General features: G+C 44.3%; 1 protein-coding gene across 5 annotated transcripts in view; it reads left to right on the top strand.

Annotated features, from left to right (window-relative positions):
- The window catches only part of MIB2 (mindbomb E3 ubiquitin protein ligase 2), a 44,066-nt gene extending 29,520 nt beyond the window's left edge, over positions 1-14,546 (top strand). For 2 of the 5 annotated variants that reach the window (XM_030963936.1, XM_030963935.1), the window contains 11 exons: positions 770-932; positions 2,323-2,456; positions 4,165-4,313; positions 4,963-5,119; positions 5,908-6,062; positions 6,567-6,693; positions 7,501-7,731; positions 8,995-9,173; positions 9,818-10,002; positions 11,646-11,711; positions 13,323-14,546. In XM_030963936.1, the coding sequence (XP_030819796.1) occupies positions 770-932; positions 2,323-2,456; positions 4,165-4,313; positions 4,963-5,119; positions 5,908-6,062; positions 6,567-6,693; positions 7,501-7,731; positions 8,995-9,173; positions 9,818-10,002; positions 11,646-11,711; positions 13,323-13,564 (1,788 nt within the window). In that variant the 3' untranslated portion in view covers positions 13,565-14,546. Of the gene's footprint in view, positions 1-769; positions 933-2,322; positions 2,457-4,164; positions 4,314-4,962; positions 5,120-5,907; positions 6,063-6,566; positions 6,694-7,500; positions 7,732-8,994; positions 9,174-9,728; positions 10,003-11,645; positions 11,712-13,322 lie in introns of those variants that run through there. The other 3 variants (XR_004061337.1, XR_004061338.1, XM_030963937.1) reach the window with 3 other exon arrangements.
- Positions 14,547-14,763: the final 217 nt, after the last annotated feature.

Genomic DNA, 14,763 nt, shown 5'->3' with positions numbered 1-14,763 from the left:
AACCATCCCCAGTCCCAGTTTGATCAGTTCTTCTCAGGTTCCTCCAGGAGCAGTTTTAAAGCCCAGAGGAACCTGTCCCCAGTCCCAGTTTGATCAGTTCTTCTCAGGTTCCTCCAGGAGGAGTTAAACCTCAGGGAACATCCCCAGTCCCAGTTTGATCAGTTCTTCTCAGGTTCCTCCAGGAGCAGTTTTAAAGCCCAGAGGAACCTGTCCCCAGTCCCAGTTTGATCAGTTCTTCTCAGGTTCCTCCAGGAGGAGTTAAACCTCAGAGGAACCATCCCCAGTCCCAGTTTGATCAGTTCTTCTCAGGTTCCCCCAGGAGCAGTTTTAAAGCCCAGAGGAACCATCTCCAGTCCCAATTTGATCAGTTCTTCTCAGGTTCCTCCAGGAGCAGTTTTAAAGCTCAGAGGAACCATCCCCAGTCCCAGTTTGATCAGTTCTTCTCAGGTTCCTCCAGGAGCAGTTTTAAAGCCCAGAGGAACCATCCCCAGTCCCAGCTTGATCAGTTTTTCTCAGCACCTCCCTCCCAGCCATTTCCAGTGTGTCTGGAAAACCCTTCCATGGCAAAGCAGTGAGAGAGAAACTGCTGAGAACCCTCTGGTGTCCTCGAAGTGGGAGCTGTCTGTGAATGTGTCACTTGTCCAGTCCTTCTTTTCACACAGCAGGAGCTGCAGCTTTACAAAAAAATAAACCCCCAAAAAACCCTGCCTTTGGATCTGGGAATTTTTGCAAAAAAATCCTTTTTTTTTTTTTTTTTGTTTCCTTACAGACCCTGGGGCACATTGGGAAGGTGATCAAGGTCTATGGGGATGGAGATCTGCGAGTGTCAGTGGGGGGACAGTCCTGGACCTTCAACCCTGCCTGCCTGACAGCCTACCAGAGGGAGGAGGAGGCCAACCTGATGACCACAGAGAGTGCCAAGGAGCCCAAAAGTGAGGGACAAACCTGGTCCCACCAGGGCTGGGAGATCTTTGGTCCAACTCCTTGGGTGGTGGCAAAGCCCAGGTGTTCTTGCCTGGGTGGAGAATTAAAGTTTGGCTGTGATTTATTGGGCAAGCAAAGCTGGGTCTTGGGAAAATGCAGGATTTGGGACTTGGGAATGATGGGGTTAATGGGGAAATGCAGGGTTTAGGATTTGGGAATGATGGGATTAATGGGGAAGTGCAGGATTTAGGACTGGGAAATGATGGGATTAATGGGGAAATGCAGGATTTTGGACTTGGGAAATTATGGGATTAACAGGAAAATAAAGAATTTAGGACCGGGAGATGCTGGGATTAATGGGGAAGTGCAGGATTTAGGATTTGGGAATGATGGGATTAATGGGGAAATGCACGGTTTAGGACTAACTGGAATTTAGGACTTGGAAATGCTGGGATTAATGAGGAAATGCAGGATTTAGGACTTGGAAATGCTGAGAATCACAAGAAAGTAAGAATAAAACTTTGCTGTGATTTACTGGGAAAGCAAAGCTGGCTTTGGCAGGAAAATACAGGATTTAGGATTTGGAAATGCTGGGATTAATGAGAAAATAGAGAATAAAATTTTGCTGTGCTTTACTGGGCAAGCAAAGCTGTCCTTGACAGGAAAATACAGGTTTAAGAACTTGGAAATGATGGGATTAGGAGGAAAATACAGAATTTAGGACTCACTTGAATCTAGGACTTGGAAATGCTAGGATTAATGGAGAAAATGCAGAATTTTGGACTGGGAAATGCTGGGATTAATGGGAAAACACAGAATAAAACCCAGCTGTGCCTTACTGGACACAGCAAAGCTGGCCTTGACAGGAAAATACAGATTTTAGGACTTGGAAATCTTGGCTCAACAGGAAAATACAGAGTTTAGGCCTCAGAATTGCTAAGCACAGTTCTGCCCTGGGTTCAGCATTTGCCTCATCCCTGCTGTGTCTCAGTTCCCTGTTCGTCCTGTTTCCTGCACAAGGACACTGATTCTTGTGAAATGCTCCAGGTCTGTGCGTGGAGCTGTTGTGAAATCAGCAATTGTTTGGCCTAATCTGCCCTGAAATCGAGTTTGGGATCACATGGTGCGTGGAGGGGATTTTTTTTTTTGGTGCTTTTCACATCTGTTCGAAATTTTTTTTTGACCATCTTTATTTCCTCTGAGTGTCAGGATCATGTGGGGGAAAGCACAGACCTGCCAGGATTTTTTTGTTTTCCTGATACAGACAGATCTGGAACTGTTCGCTCAAATCAGACTTGAGGCAGAAATTGCAGAATTTTTTTGATTTTGCACTTCTGGCACCTGTGTCCCCTCAAACTGAGGTGTGGGGTGACAGGTGAATTTTTGTCCCTTTTTCAGGTACTTTGGTGACTGTCCTGGAGAAGCTGCTGTCCCAGAGGACAGAGTCAGAGCACGCAGGGTGCCTGGTCATTTGTGCAGCCCTCAACAATGCAGCTAAAATCCGGGAGCTCCTCCAGAAATACCCAGACAAGGCAAGTTTGGAAGACAAAAATATTTATTTTTCCTTTGTTTCTGCTCTTTAAAACATCATTAAATTTTGTACTCAAGCAGGGAAAAGGATGTGAGGAAAACAATACATTTGTGAGGCTTCGTGGTATCTCCCAACAGCTGGAATATTATTTTGCTGCAAGGATTGCAATTGCTGCAAGGATTAAATTCACAAGTTAAATGTGCATATTTTATGCCTCTAGTTTGTGGCAATAAATCTGAACTGAGGTCCTTACAGCACCTTTGCCAAGCTGGCTTTTCCCAGATTTCCTTCGGGTGTAGAATGAGAGGGAGAGGGGTTTATCTATAGGAAAACAGGAGCAGAAATCAGAGATTTGCTGGAAAAGAAAGGCAGGGCTTGTGTCTGGCTGTGCCTGTCCTTAGAGGACCTTGTAAAATCACAATGCTGGAATCAGGAGGGAGGAAAGCTGCCCAGATCTGTGCAGTGTCTTATCTCATGTCTGACTGGAGCAGGGAGCTGCGCTGGACTCGTTGCTGGACAATTTCTGTGCTTGCAGAATTCCAAAATATCAGGATCACATCTCAAAAACCTCCTCCAGGGAGGGGCTCAGGGTTTAGGAACAGGCCAAAAAAAAAAAAAAAGGAACCACCAGATCTTTCAGTGGTGTGTCCTTGGAAACCATGAGCAACAAAAAGAGGTTTTGTTGGGGGTGTGGTTGTGGGGCTCTGACCCAGGATCAGCTCTGAAGAAGCTGATTTAGTGGTTATTTGTCTGGTATTTATTATACTTCTTTATTTATAAACTTAAATTTAAGTTTATAAATAAATACAAGTTTATAAATAAAGTTCTGGGGACGGGAAGGAGACACAAATATCTGCAATTCTCGGATTGATCCCAGATAGGAAAGTCCCAAGAGTAAGGAATCCGTGATCTGATCAGTTATTTTTATTAGACTTCTATTTTATTTAAATTTGCTGTTTCTGTTAGAGTCTTACAGAGAGATCAGGCTGGATTTGAGGCTGACTCAGAGCAAGTTGGGATTTCTTGGCAGGGTTTTTCCAGTTTATCAGCTCTGTCTGCCTGGTGTCAGTGGAAGAACAGCAGTGACCTCTAATTCCTCTTTGCCCCAAGGACTCTCCCATCATTTTGAGCCTGTCCAGGGAAGTGCTGCCTCTCCTGGGCTCTGACTGCTGCAGGGATAAAACCTTGGTTATGAACTTGTTCTCCTTGCCAAGCTTTGGTTTTGCCTCCTTCTCCTCTCCTTATCCTCCGCTGCTTTCAGAAGCTGCTTTGCCTTTATTTTTACCTTTTTCTTCAGTGCCTTCAATTCTCCCAAGCTCTCACTGCAGCACTTGAGCCCTGAGGTGTCCCCTGCACCCACTGCAGCACCTGCAGCAGCACAGCCCAGCAGGGACTTGGCACCTCCAGAGCTTTATGCAAAGCTTAATTTGATTTCCTCACCCATTTTCCTCTCGGGAAGGGAATTGTTGGCAGAGCGTTGTGCTCTCAGGCACAGAGTGATTTGGCAGCAGGGCTCTGCAATTACAGAGCTCCAGCTCTGTTCTCTCACTTCAATATGCTGCCCCCTTCCCCTTCCAGAATGTTCTGGGACAAGCTCAGCTAGGAGCCAGCAGAGCACGGATCCTGTGGGATTTCTGGGCTGCTCCCACCCTGCTCCTGGCACAGGACGAGCTCATCCCTGAATTTGTGTGTCTCTGCCCTTCCCAAAGGTGGATGCCAAGAACCAGGGCAGGACTGCCCTGCAGATTGCCTCTTACCAGGGCCACCTGGAGGTGGTGAAGGCTCTGCTGCAGGCTCATGCCAACGTGGACCTGCGAGACGACGAGGGGGACACGGCGCTGCACTACGCAGCCTTTGGGTAGGACACCACTGCCACTGACATGTTTTGTGAAAAATCTTTTTGTGAAAATTTTTTCCTCTTGAGAAGCTGAGAAGCTTCAGCTTCTCCATGTTTTGTTGTTTTAGAATGTGATTTAGAGAATTGTTTACTTAGATTTGTTTACTTAGCATGTAAAATTGTTTTTACTTGATGACCAATGACGGCTACTTTTGTCGAGGCTGTGAACAGTCACAAGCTTTTATTATAATTTTATATTTTTATTCTTTGCTAGCTTTTTGATGATTATTTTTTTATTCTTTTAGTATAGTTTTAGTAGATTATATATATAATAAAATAATAAATCATCTTTCTGATATAGAGTTAACATTCTCATCTCTTCCCTCGTCCTGGGACCCCTGTGAACACCACCACACACCTCCCCTCCTGCTGGCCCTGATGGAAATAATAATAATAATAATCCCAACCCTAACAAAACAAAGAAAAAAAACCCAAACAAAACAACAAAAACAACAAAAAAACTTCCCAAAAAAACCCCAGTTTTTTTAACACTAAGAGGAAGCAGGGTGTGGCTGAGAGGATACAAAATTTCTGATTTCTGTTGCTTTGCGGAGAGAAAAGAATGGACTAGAATGACTCAAATCTGCTTTTTTTCCTTGCTTTGAACCAGAAACCAAGCTGAAGTTGCCCGTGTGCTGCTGGCCAAGGGGGCCAGTGCAGACCTGCTGAACAATGCCAAGTGCACAGCCCTGTACGTCGCTGTCAGCCAGGGCTTCACCGAGGTGGTGAGAGCCCTCTGTGAGCTCAACTGTGATGTCAACCTCCCAGTAAGTTTGGGATTATTGCGGGAATTTGGGCCAGAGCGGTGTTGGAGGATTTTTTGGGGTTTTTTTTTGGAGGTGGGGAGGTGCTTCTTTATGAGAAAAGTTTGATTTACAACCTCGAGAGAAGCTTAGATTAATGTAAAAATACAATACACAGACATGAAGCAGAAGAATCATAAACTTCTGTTTCTGTAGTTGCAAGTAAGAATATATCAAGAAGCTGTATTGATAAAATAGTGAAGAGTTTATAATGTAAAAATGTAGTTATATAAAATAGACAAAGAATTTAGAAGTTAAAATAGAAACATATATATAGACAGGAGGTTTCCCAGGGGTTTCCTTGGACAAGATTTTTAACATTTTTAAGGCAGGCAGTGTTGGTGACCTGGACCCAGCCCATTTTAGGGTTTATTGGTTTTATTGTTTATTATTTATTTATAGGTTTTATTGTGTTCTGTGCTGGGCCATCCCTTAGAGCTGGGGATGGCCTGCCCCACATCCCCCTGGTGCAGGAGTTCCAGCAGCTCCCAGGGCGTTTCCTTGGACAAGATTTTTAACATTTTTAAGGCAGGCAGTGTTGGTGAATTGGACCCAGCCCATTTTTAGGGTTTATCGGTTTTATTGCATATTATTTATTTATTTATTTATTTGTAGGTTTTATTGTGTGCTGGTGGGGCTGTTGTGTGCTGGGCCATCCCTCAGAGCTGGTCAGGAGCTCCAGCAGCTCCCAGGGCGTTCCCTGGGGGTTTCTGGGGTTGGTAACCTGGGTTTGCTTTGCTCTCCATGTGTAGGATTCCCAGGGAGACACCCCCCTGCATTATGCCATCACCCTGGACTACAAAGTTGTGATTGAGATCCTCACTGAAGTTCCCAACATCGATTTCACTGTCCAGAACTGTCAAGGCTTCAACCTGCTCCACTATGCTGCCCTGAAAGGCAACAAGCTGTAAGTTACCTTTATTTTTTTTCCCATTTTTATGCCTTTTGCAGGTGTTAATTTGTGCTGGCTGGCTGAGGAGGTGGCAGATGTGGGTCTGGGTATTTGGTTAAACGTTTTTTGGGTTTGGATTGGCTCCTTCAGGCCTTCACAGGAAACTCCTGCCTGCTTTCCCAATCTTTCTCATGCTTCCCTAGGCTGGGAAATCTCTGTTTCTGGACAGTCTCAGATATTTGGGTCTTAGTAAAGCCTCTGGAACTCTTCCAAAAATAAATCTCATTATTTTCAAAGCAATGTGGCTTTCCCCTACTTTATTAAATAGTAACTGAATAATTATTTAATAATAATTATTTAATAACAACTGAAGGCTTTTTGTACTCTTGTAATTGTTTGTGGGTTTGAGGGACTGCTCTTCATTGCTGGTGTCATGGTAAAACATGGACATTGCTGACTCCTGAGCAGGAGAGGCAGAAATTCATCCTTCCATCTTTAGTAACCTCTCCAACCCTGCAGAGCCATAAAGAAGATTCTGGCCAGGGCTCGACAGCTGGTGGACTCCAAAAAGGAAGATGGATTCACTGCCCTGCACCTTGCTGCTCTCAACAACCACATGGAAGTGGCTGAAATTCTCATCAAAGAGGTAAGAAATAAAACCGAAATCAAGAAAAAGTTTGTCAAACACCTGTCAGTGAAATTGTCTGACAAATTAGTGTTCCTTGTGAGGAGCAGATAACTCAGCTAAACTCAGCAAAGGTGCAGTGGGGTTTGGGAGCTGCCAGGCCCCATACCTTGAGTTCTGCAGCCCCACATCCCCTGCTGCAATTCCAGCCTCATCTCCCCCTGGTGCAATTCCTGCCCCACATCCCCAAGTGCAATTCGTGCCCCACATCCCCTGCTGCAATTCCTGCCCCACATCCCCAGGTGCAATTCCTGCCCCACATCCCCCGGTGCAATTCCTGCCCCACATCCCCTGCTGCAATTCCTGCCCCACATCCCCAGGTGCAATTCCTGCCCCACATCCCCTGCTGCAATTCCTGCTCCACATCCCCCTGGTGCAATTCCTGCCCCACATCCCCTGCTGAATTCCTGCAATTCCTGCCCCACATCCCCTGCGGCAATTCCTGCTCCATCTCCCCCTGGTGCAATTCCTGCTCCACATCCCCTGCTGCAATTCCTGCTCCATCCCCTGTCCATTCCTGCCCACATCCCCGTGCAATTCCTGCCCCCCCCCTGTGCTGCCCCACATCCCCTGCTGCAATTCCTGCTCCATCTCCCCCTGGTGCAATTCCTGCTCCACATCCCCTGCTGCAATTCCTGCCCCACATCCATCCCTGGTGCAATTCCTGCTCCACATCCCCTGCTGCAATTCCTGCTCCATCTATCCCTGGTGCAACTATCCTGGTGCAATTCCTGCCCCACATCCCCCGGTGCAATTGCTGTTTCCCAGGGTCGCTGCGATGTGAGCGTGAAGAACAGCAGGAAGCAGAGCCCCCTGCACCTGGCAGTGATCCAGGGCCACGTGGCCATGGTGCAGCTGCTGGTGAGCCAGGGCAGCGATGTCAATGCTGAGGATGAGGACGGTGACACCGCCATGCACATGGCCCTGGAGCGGCAGCAGCTCATGGCCCTGGCCCTGGAGAAGAGGGACGGGGAGATGGGAGCCGCCCTCCTGGCCAAGGTGAGCAGAGTTCAGCAGGACACCTGCAGAGTGTGGTGTTTTAGTGGTTTTTGGGTGGTTTTTTTGTATTATATATAATATACATACTATAGATTTAAAAATATATAGATATAGATATAGTTGTTATATATAATATATTCTATTGTTGTTATTATATCATAATATATTATAATTTAATTATGTTATATGTTATTATTGTTATTGTTGTTAGTATATTATTGTTAATATAAAATATATTTTATTATATGTTATATATTATATATGTTTATATTATATTGTATTGTATTGTATTATATTATATTATACAATACTATATTATATATGTTATTATATGTTAATTATATAGTATTTTATTATATGTTAATTATTTTAATGTTTATTATTAAATTTCATATTATTAGTAATTTATTATATTTTCTTTTTATTTTTTATTTCTATTTTATTTTTTATTTGTTATCATTATTTGTTTTGTTATATTTAATTAAATTTATTATTCACTATTATGAATATATTATTTTATTGTTACTTTATTTTTATTATTATTATTGCATTATTATTGTGCTATTATTGTTATTATTTTTATTTTTGTTATTTAATTTTTTATTATTTTTATTACTGCATTATTATTGTTGTTGTTATTATTATCATCATTATCATTATTGACTATTACTATTATACTTGAAATTATTAGAATAGGTTCAACCACACATTCCTCTTTTTTACCTGTTGGAAAAGCCCAGTGCATTCTCTTCCATCCTGCTCCTACCAAACCCCCAGGAGATGATGGCTGTCCCAGTATTAATTACAGTATTAATTACAGTATTAATTACAGTAACACCATCTCCGAGTGCTGTAGATTCCTTCTCATCTAATTTTACTTGCCCTGCCTGCCCCACTCTGCCTCTTTAGGTCAGTGGAATATGTGACTTGACTTTGAGTTATTTGGGATCGTGCACATCAAAATTTGGCTCTTGAATTTGGCTGTCACTCAGGGCCTCCAGCGTCTTCATTTCAGAGAAATAAATGCACATTTCTCTGAGTTGTGGGGATCAGCACCAGGTAGGGTCACTCTGAGCCACTCCTGGCCCTGAAGTGTAAAATGTGAACCCATTATTTACATGAAGAATCTCTGTGTGCTTTCAAAAAGTTTCAAGAAGTTTTAATTTCAAGGTTTAAGACTTTATTTAGATTTTGATGCAAATCAGAGCAGAAGCTCAGAAGCTTGGGAGTATATTTGAGAATGTTTTTCTCAATTCCTTTTAGCTGCAGGCTTCTGGCTTCCTGGGAAACGTGGAGCTGAACGTTGGGACTGCCATTGCCTGCTACTTAGCACAAGAAGGAGCAGATATTAATTATGCAAATCATCGGGGAAAGTCTCCTTTGGACCTCATCACAGATGGAAGGATTGTCCAGATCATCAAAGACTTCTCACAGAAATTCAGGTGAGCCTCAGGAAACCTTGAAAACCAGAATTTCCCCCAGCCCTGGTGTCTCTGCAGCTGCTGCGGGAGAAATGGATTTGTAGAAAATTCTTAAAACGTAAGAGAAAGTTCACATAGTATGCATCTGTATGTAAATTTTGAGGTAAGAAATGTTGATTTAGAAATGTTATAGAATAGAACAGACAATTGTTGAGAGAGAAACTGAATTAGAAACAAGTTTTAAAGGATAACTTTACAAAAAAAAAAAATTTATTACTTTAGAGAAATGGAACTATGCTGCAGGAGGGATGGAGAATCTCTGAGACCCTCTGCAGCTGCTCCAGGAGAAATGGATTTGTAGAAAATCCTTAAAATGTAACAGAAAGTTCACATAGTATGCATCTGTATGTAAATTTTGAGGTAAGAAATGTTGATTTAGAAATGTTATAGAACAGAACAGACATTGAATTAGAAACAAGTTTTAAAGGATAACCTTACCAAAAAAAAAAAGATTTAATACTTTAGAGAAATAGAACAATGAAAGATGAAATGAAAAACTTTTAAAACACCTTTTAGTGTACTCCATCTCTGAGTCAGAAAAAGGCTCTAATCTGACGTTCCCCACTGCTGGAGGAGCTTGTGGCTCACGTTTGTGACATTTCCAGGGATCGGCAGGTTTCCTCTGACAGCTCCACCATCACCTGCAGCCTTCGCCGCGTGCACACCACGCCCAACACCATGACCAACCTCAGCGTGTCCAGCGTGGCCGTGCCCTCCGAGTGCCTGGTCTGCTCAGAGCTGGCCTTGCTCATCCATTTCTTCCCATGCCAGCACAGCATTGTGTGTGAAGGTGAGTCCACGCTGGGGTTTTTTTGTTCCCCCTTTTTTTTTTGTCACGGACGCATTTGATGAAAAATGTTTTCGTTGGGATCTTTTTCTCCTGAGAGGCTGAGAGGCCTCAGGAACGAAATGGAAACAATAATTATATGTTTATATTATTTACCTAATATGATTATAGATTACATATAATAATACATTGTTTATACAATAAAATATATTTATACAGTTGAATTATATAAATACACAATATAGTTATATTTATATAATATATAACTATATATTATATTTATATTTATATTTATATTTATATTTATATTTATATAATATCAACAACATAATTCTACAGAAATATATATAATTATATATATAATTATATAAATAATATAATTATACCAAATATTGTAATTATATTTATATATAATTATAAATATGCTGCTGTGGAATGCAACAGGTGCATCTTTGATTAGTCGCATGTGGTTGTTTTTGATTAATGGCCAATCACAGTCCAGCTGGCTCAGACTGTCTGAGAGTCACAAGATTTTATTATCATTGTTTTCCTTTCCTTGCAAGCCTTCTGATGAAATCCTTTCTTCTATTCTTTTATATATAATATATATAATATATTTTATATATAGAAATACATATTATATAATATATTATATATAATATATTATATACAAATATATATAATATATTATATATAATATATTGTATATTGTATATTATATATTATATATAATGTATAATATATATAAAATATGCCTTCTGATGAAATTCTGTCTTCTTTTTTATATATAATAAATATAATATATATTTTATATATTCTTTTATGTATTATTTAATATAATATATATAATAAAATAATAAACCAGCGTTCTGAAACATGGAGTCAACATGCTCATCTCCTCCCTGGTCCTGAGACCCTCCGATTTTTTTTCCATGGTTTTCTTCCCAGCCTCTCTCTTTGCCCTGTCAGAAATGCAGCCCTGCCCAGACACAGAAGCTTTTGTGCTGTTTGTGTCCTGAAGCAACCCCAGCATGATTTCAGCATCTCAGACAGCCAGAGTTGTCTCTGAAAGAACACAGAATGTTCTGCCCACCTGCTGCTTGGGACTCCTGGGGAATTCAGAGGGACAGTTCTGGCTGGCAGTGCTTGATCCCCCAGAAGCCTCCTGAGAAGGATTTCCCTCTCCTCTGGCTCTCCCGCCTCCTCATTCCTCAGGATTTCAGCTGATTTAAGGGCAGCCTGCTCAGACTTGTCAGCAAGTTCATCTCACAAGGCACAGAGGGAGTGAGCACGGGGAGTTTGCTCAGAACTCTGGGCCAGAGCTTCATCCTCTTCCCCCAGAGCTGCAGCAGCTCCAGGGGCTCAGGGCAGGGAGGATTTAAAGCTGTTGTGTTTGCTGCTGATCTGATTAAATAAAAGAGTATTAAATAAATAAATTTAATTAATTTATTTAATACTCTTTTGTTTAATTAAATATTTTTTTTAAATTTAAATTAAATAAAAGAGTAAGGCACAGCTCAGAAGGCAGGTAGTGACCTCATTCAATGCAGGAGCAATCCCTCAGTCACCCAGGGAGGCCTCAGGTTGTTCAAATCTCATCTTCTTGAGTCTGTTGTGGCTTTAATTGTCATCTCTCCCTGTGGCAGAATGCTCCAGGAGGATGAAGAAGTGCATCAAATGTCAAGTGACAATAACCAAAAAGCTGAAACAAGGTATGTCCTGCCTGTCCTGCTGGGCAGGGCTGTGGGGAGGGTCCTGCACAGGCTTGGTTTGAGGGGCAGCAATGGATTTCAGTCAAATAAGAGTTCATTTATTTTGGCTTTTTGTGTGTGTGTGTGCCTGTTACATTATCCACCTTTTGAGAAGAAAAAACAAAGTAGATTTTAATAGATTTGCAAAGGTGTCCTAAGCCAAGCTCAAGCTGCATAAACAGGACATTTAAGAGAGCTTTACCTGGGCCTGGCTTGTTTTGTGCACTGAAAGCAGCCAGGTTTCACATGGGGTGGTTTAACAGTGAAAACTCATGAGGGAGGGAAAATCACACCTTGTGCAAGCCTTGCTGAGAAATCAGTGTCAGTGCAGGGCTGGCATGACCCAGCCGTGCAGAAATCTCAGAGCTGGAATGTTTCAGTAAATGTTTTCAGCCCAGATTTATCTCCTGTGCACGTTCCCAGTGTCAGGAGGAGCTGGGATGTCAGCAGGGTTTGATTTTGCCATGGGGTTGATGCAAGTTGTCACTGAAGCCTTTCCCAGAGTGGTTCTGAGGGCTGAGATCACTCTCAGGGCACGTGAGGATTTAATTGCGTGTCCTGCTGCTCGTGACTGAGCACTGGGGGATTTCTCTGGAGTCAGCCTTGTGACTTGATGCCTGGAAAAAAAGCAGGAATCAGCCCCATGGCATTGGACATGCACAGCTGGCAGAGCCAGAGCTCCTCTTTGCAACTCCATCGTGCCAAAAATTCCACTCTGACCTGACACTGGACAGGAGCATTTGTCTTTGCTGCAGACTGGCAGCAAAAGAATGATGGGAATTCCAAAGAGGACATTTGCAGGCAGATTTCCAGTGGAGCAGGAACATCAAGGGCTCTGAAATACCAGCAGGGTTTCCCTGGCAGTGATGATTTCAGTGCTTGCCTTTGACAAACTCCCTGTCCCCAAGGACTGGGTTGGAAATCACTTCTTGCACCACTGATGTGCAGCTAATTCCAGAATTAGGAATGGGACATCTGTAGGGAAGTAAATGAGTAAATCACATGTAAATCAGTGATTCAGGAGCAGAAGATGAGAGCTGCGCTGAGAATATTTACCCAAACTCCAGTTATCCAGGATTTGGGATTCTTTCATTTCACAGAGTCAACCAAATGACTCTGATTTATGTAAAACTCTTCATTTGTGTAAATGAAAACTGCTTCATTTATGTAAACCTCCACGCAGGTGTTCAGATGGTTTCTTTTTGTTTGACCATGTGTGTCCTGAAACACACACACACATTTCTTAGGCAGAAATTGGAGTCCCAAGTGTGACCAGGAGCACACTGAGGATCCCTGTAAGGATTCCTGGATTAGTGGGGCAGAACATCACAACCAACTTTGAATATTTTCACTTGAAGTGAGCAGAATATTCCAGAGCACCAAGGCAGGGATTTCAGACAGGATTTTAAAAAACCCAAACACACACAAAGCACTGAGTAAAAAGAAAAGCCTCACCCCAAGGATTTTTATTTGATCCCTGGCTGAGTGCAGAGTGCAGTGTGAGTGGGATGGTGCTGGGAGGGGCAGAAGGAGGGGGTTAATGAGTTAATTAAGGCTGAGCTCTGCCCACAGACAGCACGGAGGTGGAGTGCAGCCCCAGCTCGGAGTGCACGGAGCAGAGGAAGCTGATGGAGGAGCTGCAGAGCCGCTACCGGCAGATGGAGGAGAGGATCACCTGCCCCATCTGCATCGACGACCAGATCAAGCTGGTGTTCCAGTGCGGGCACGGCTCCTGCCCGGACTGCAGCACGGCGCTGACCGTGTGCCCCATCTGCCGCCAGGCCATCCGCGAGAGGATCCACATCTTCGTCTGAGGGAGGATCCACGTCTTTGTCTGAGGATCTGCTCCTCCCTCCATCCGCGAGAGGATCCACATCTTTGTCTGAGGATTCTGCTCCTCCCTCCATCCAGGAGAGGATCCACATCTTTGTCTGAGGATCTGCTCCTCCCTGTGCCCCATCTGCCGCCAGGCCATCCGCGAGAGGATCCACATCTTCGTCTGAGGGAGGATCCACGTCTTTGTCTGAGGATCTGCTCGCCTCCCTCCATCCGCGAGAGGATCCACATCTTTGTCTGAGGATCTGCTCCTCCCTGTGCCCCATCTGCCTGCAGGCCATCCGCAAGAGGATCCACATCTTCGTCTGAGTGAGGATCTGCTCCTCCCTGTGCCCAGGGAGGATCCACATCTTTGAGTGAGGGTGCTGCTCCAGCCCCATCTGTCCTGGAGAGGATCCACACCTTTGTCTGAGGATGCTGCTCCTCCCTGTGCCCCATCTGCCTTTAGGCCATCCCAAGAGGATCCACATCTTCGTCTGAGTGAGGATGCTGCTCCTCCCCCATCTGCTGCCAGGCTGCCCGGGAGAGGATCCACATCTTCGGCTGAGGATGCTGCTCCTCCCTGTGCCCCATCTGCCCAGGAGAGGATCCACATTTTCCCTTGAGGATGCTGCCCTGGCCCCAGCCCTGCCGTGCTTCCTCCCTCTGCAGGGGTTTGGCTCCCTGGGAAAAGGAGGGAAGCACAGAAGGGATGTGCCAGGGGAGGAGGAGGAGGAGGAGGAAGAGGAGTCCCCTCTGGGGTGTCCCTCCCTCGCCCGTGCTGCTCATCCACCGCCAGCACCGGACCGAGCACGCTGCAGAGCTGGGCTGAGCATGAAAAATCCTGGGGTGTTCTAGAGCTGAACAGATCCTGGGGTGCTCCAGAGCTGAACAGATCCTGGGGTGTTCCAGGGCTGAACAGATCCTGGGGTGTTCCAGGGCTGATCCTGGGGTGTTCCAGAGCTGAACAGATCCCGGGGTGCTCCAGGGCTGAACAGATCCTGGGGTGCTCTAGGGCTGAACAGATCCTGGGGTGTTCCAGGGCTGAACAGATCCTGGGGTGCTCTAGGGCTGAACAGATCCTGGGGTGTTCCAGAGCTGAACAGATCCTGCGGTGCTCTAGGGCTACAGTCCGTGTTCCAGAGCTGAACAGATCCTGGGGTGTTCCAGAGCTGAACAGATCCTGGGGTGCTCCAGG

Source organism: Camarhynchus parvulus, chromosome 21, assembly GCF_901933205.1.
Source record: "Camarhynchus parvulus chromosome 21, STF_HiC, whole genome shotgun sequence".
Lineage (NCBI taxonomy): Eukaryota > Metazoa > Chordata > Aves > Passeriformes > Thraupidae > Camarhynchus > Camarhynchus parvulus.
Note: the sequence above shows the minus strand (reverse complement) of the source record. Positions and strands in the feature narration are given on the sequence as shown.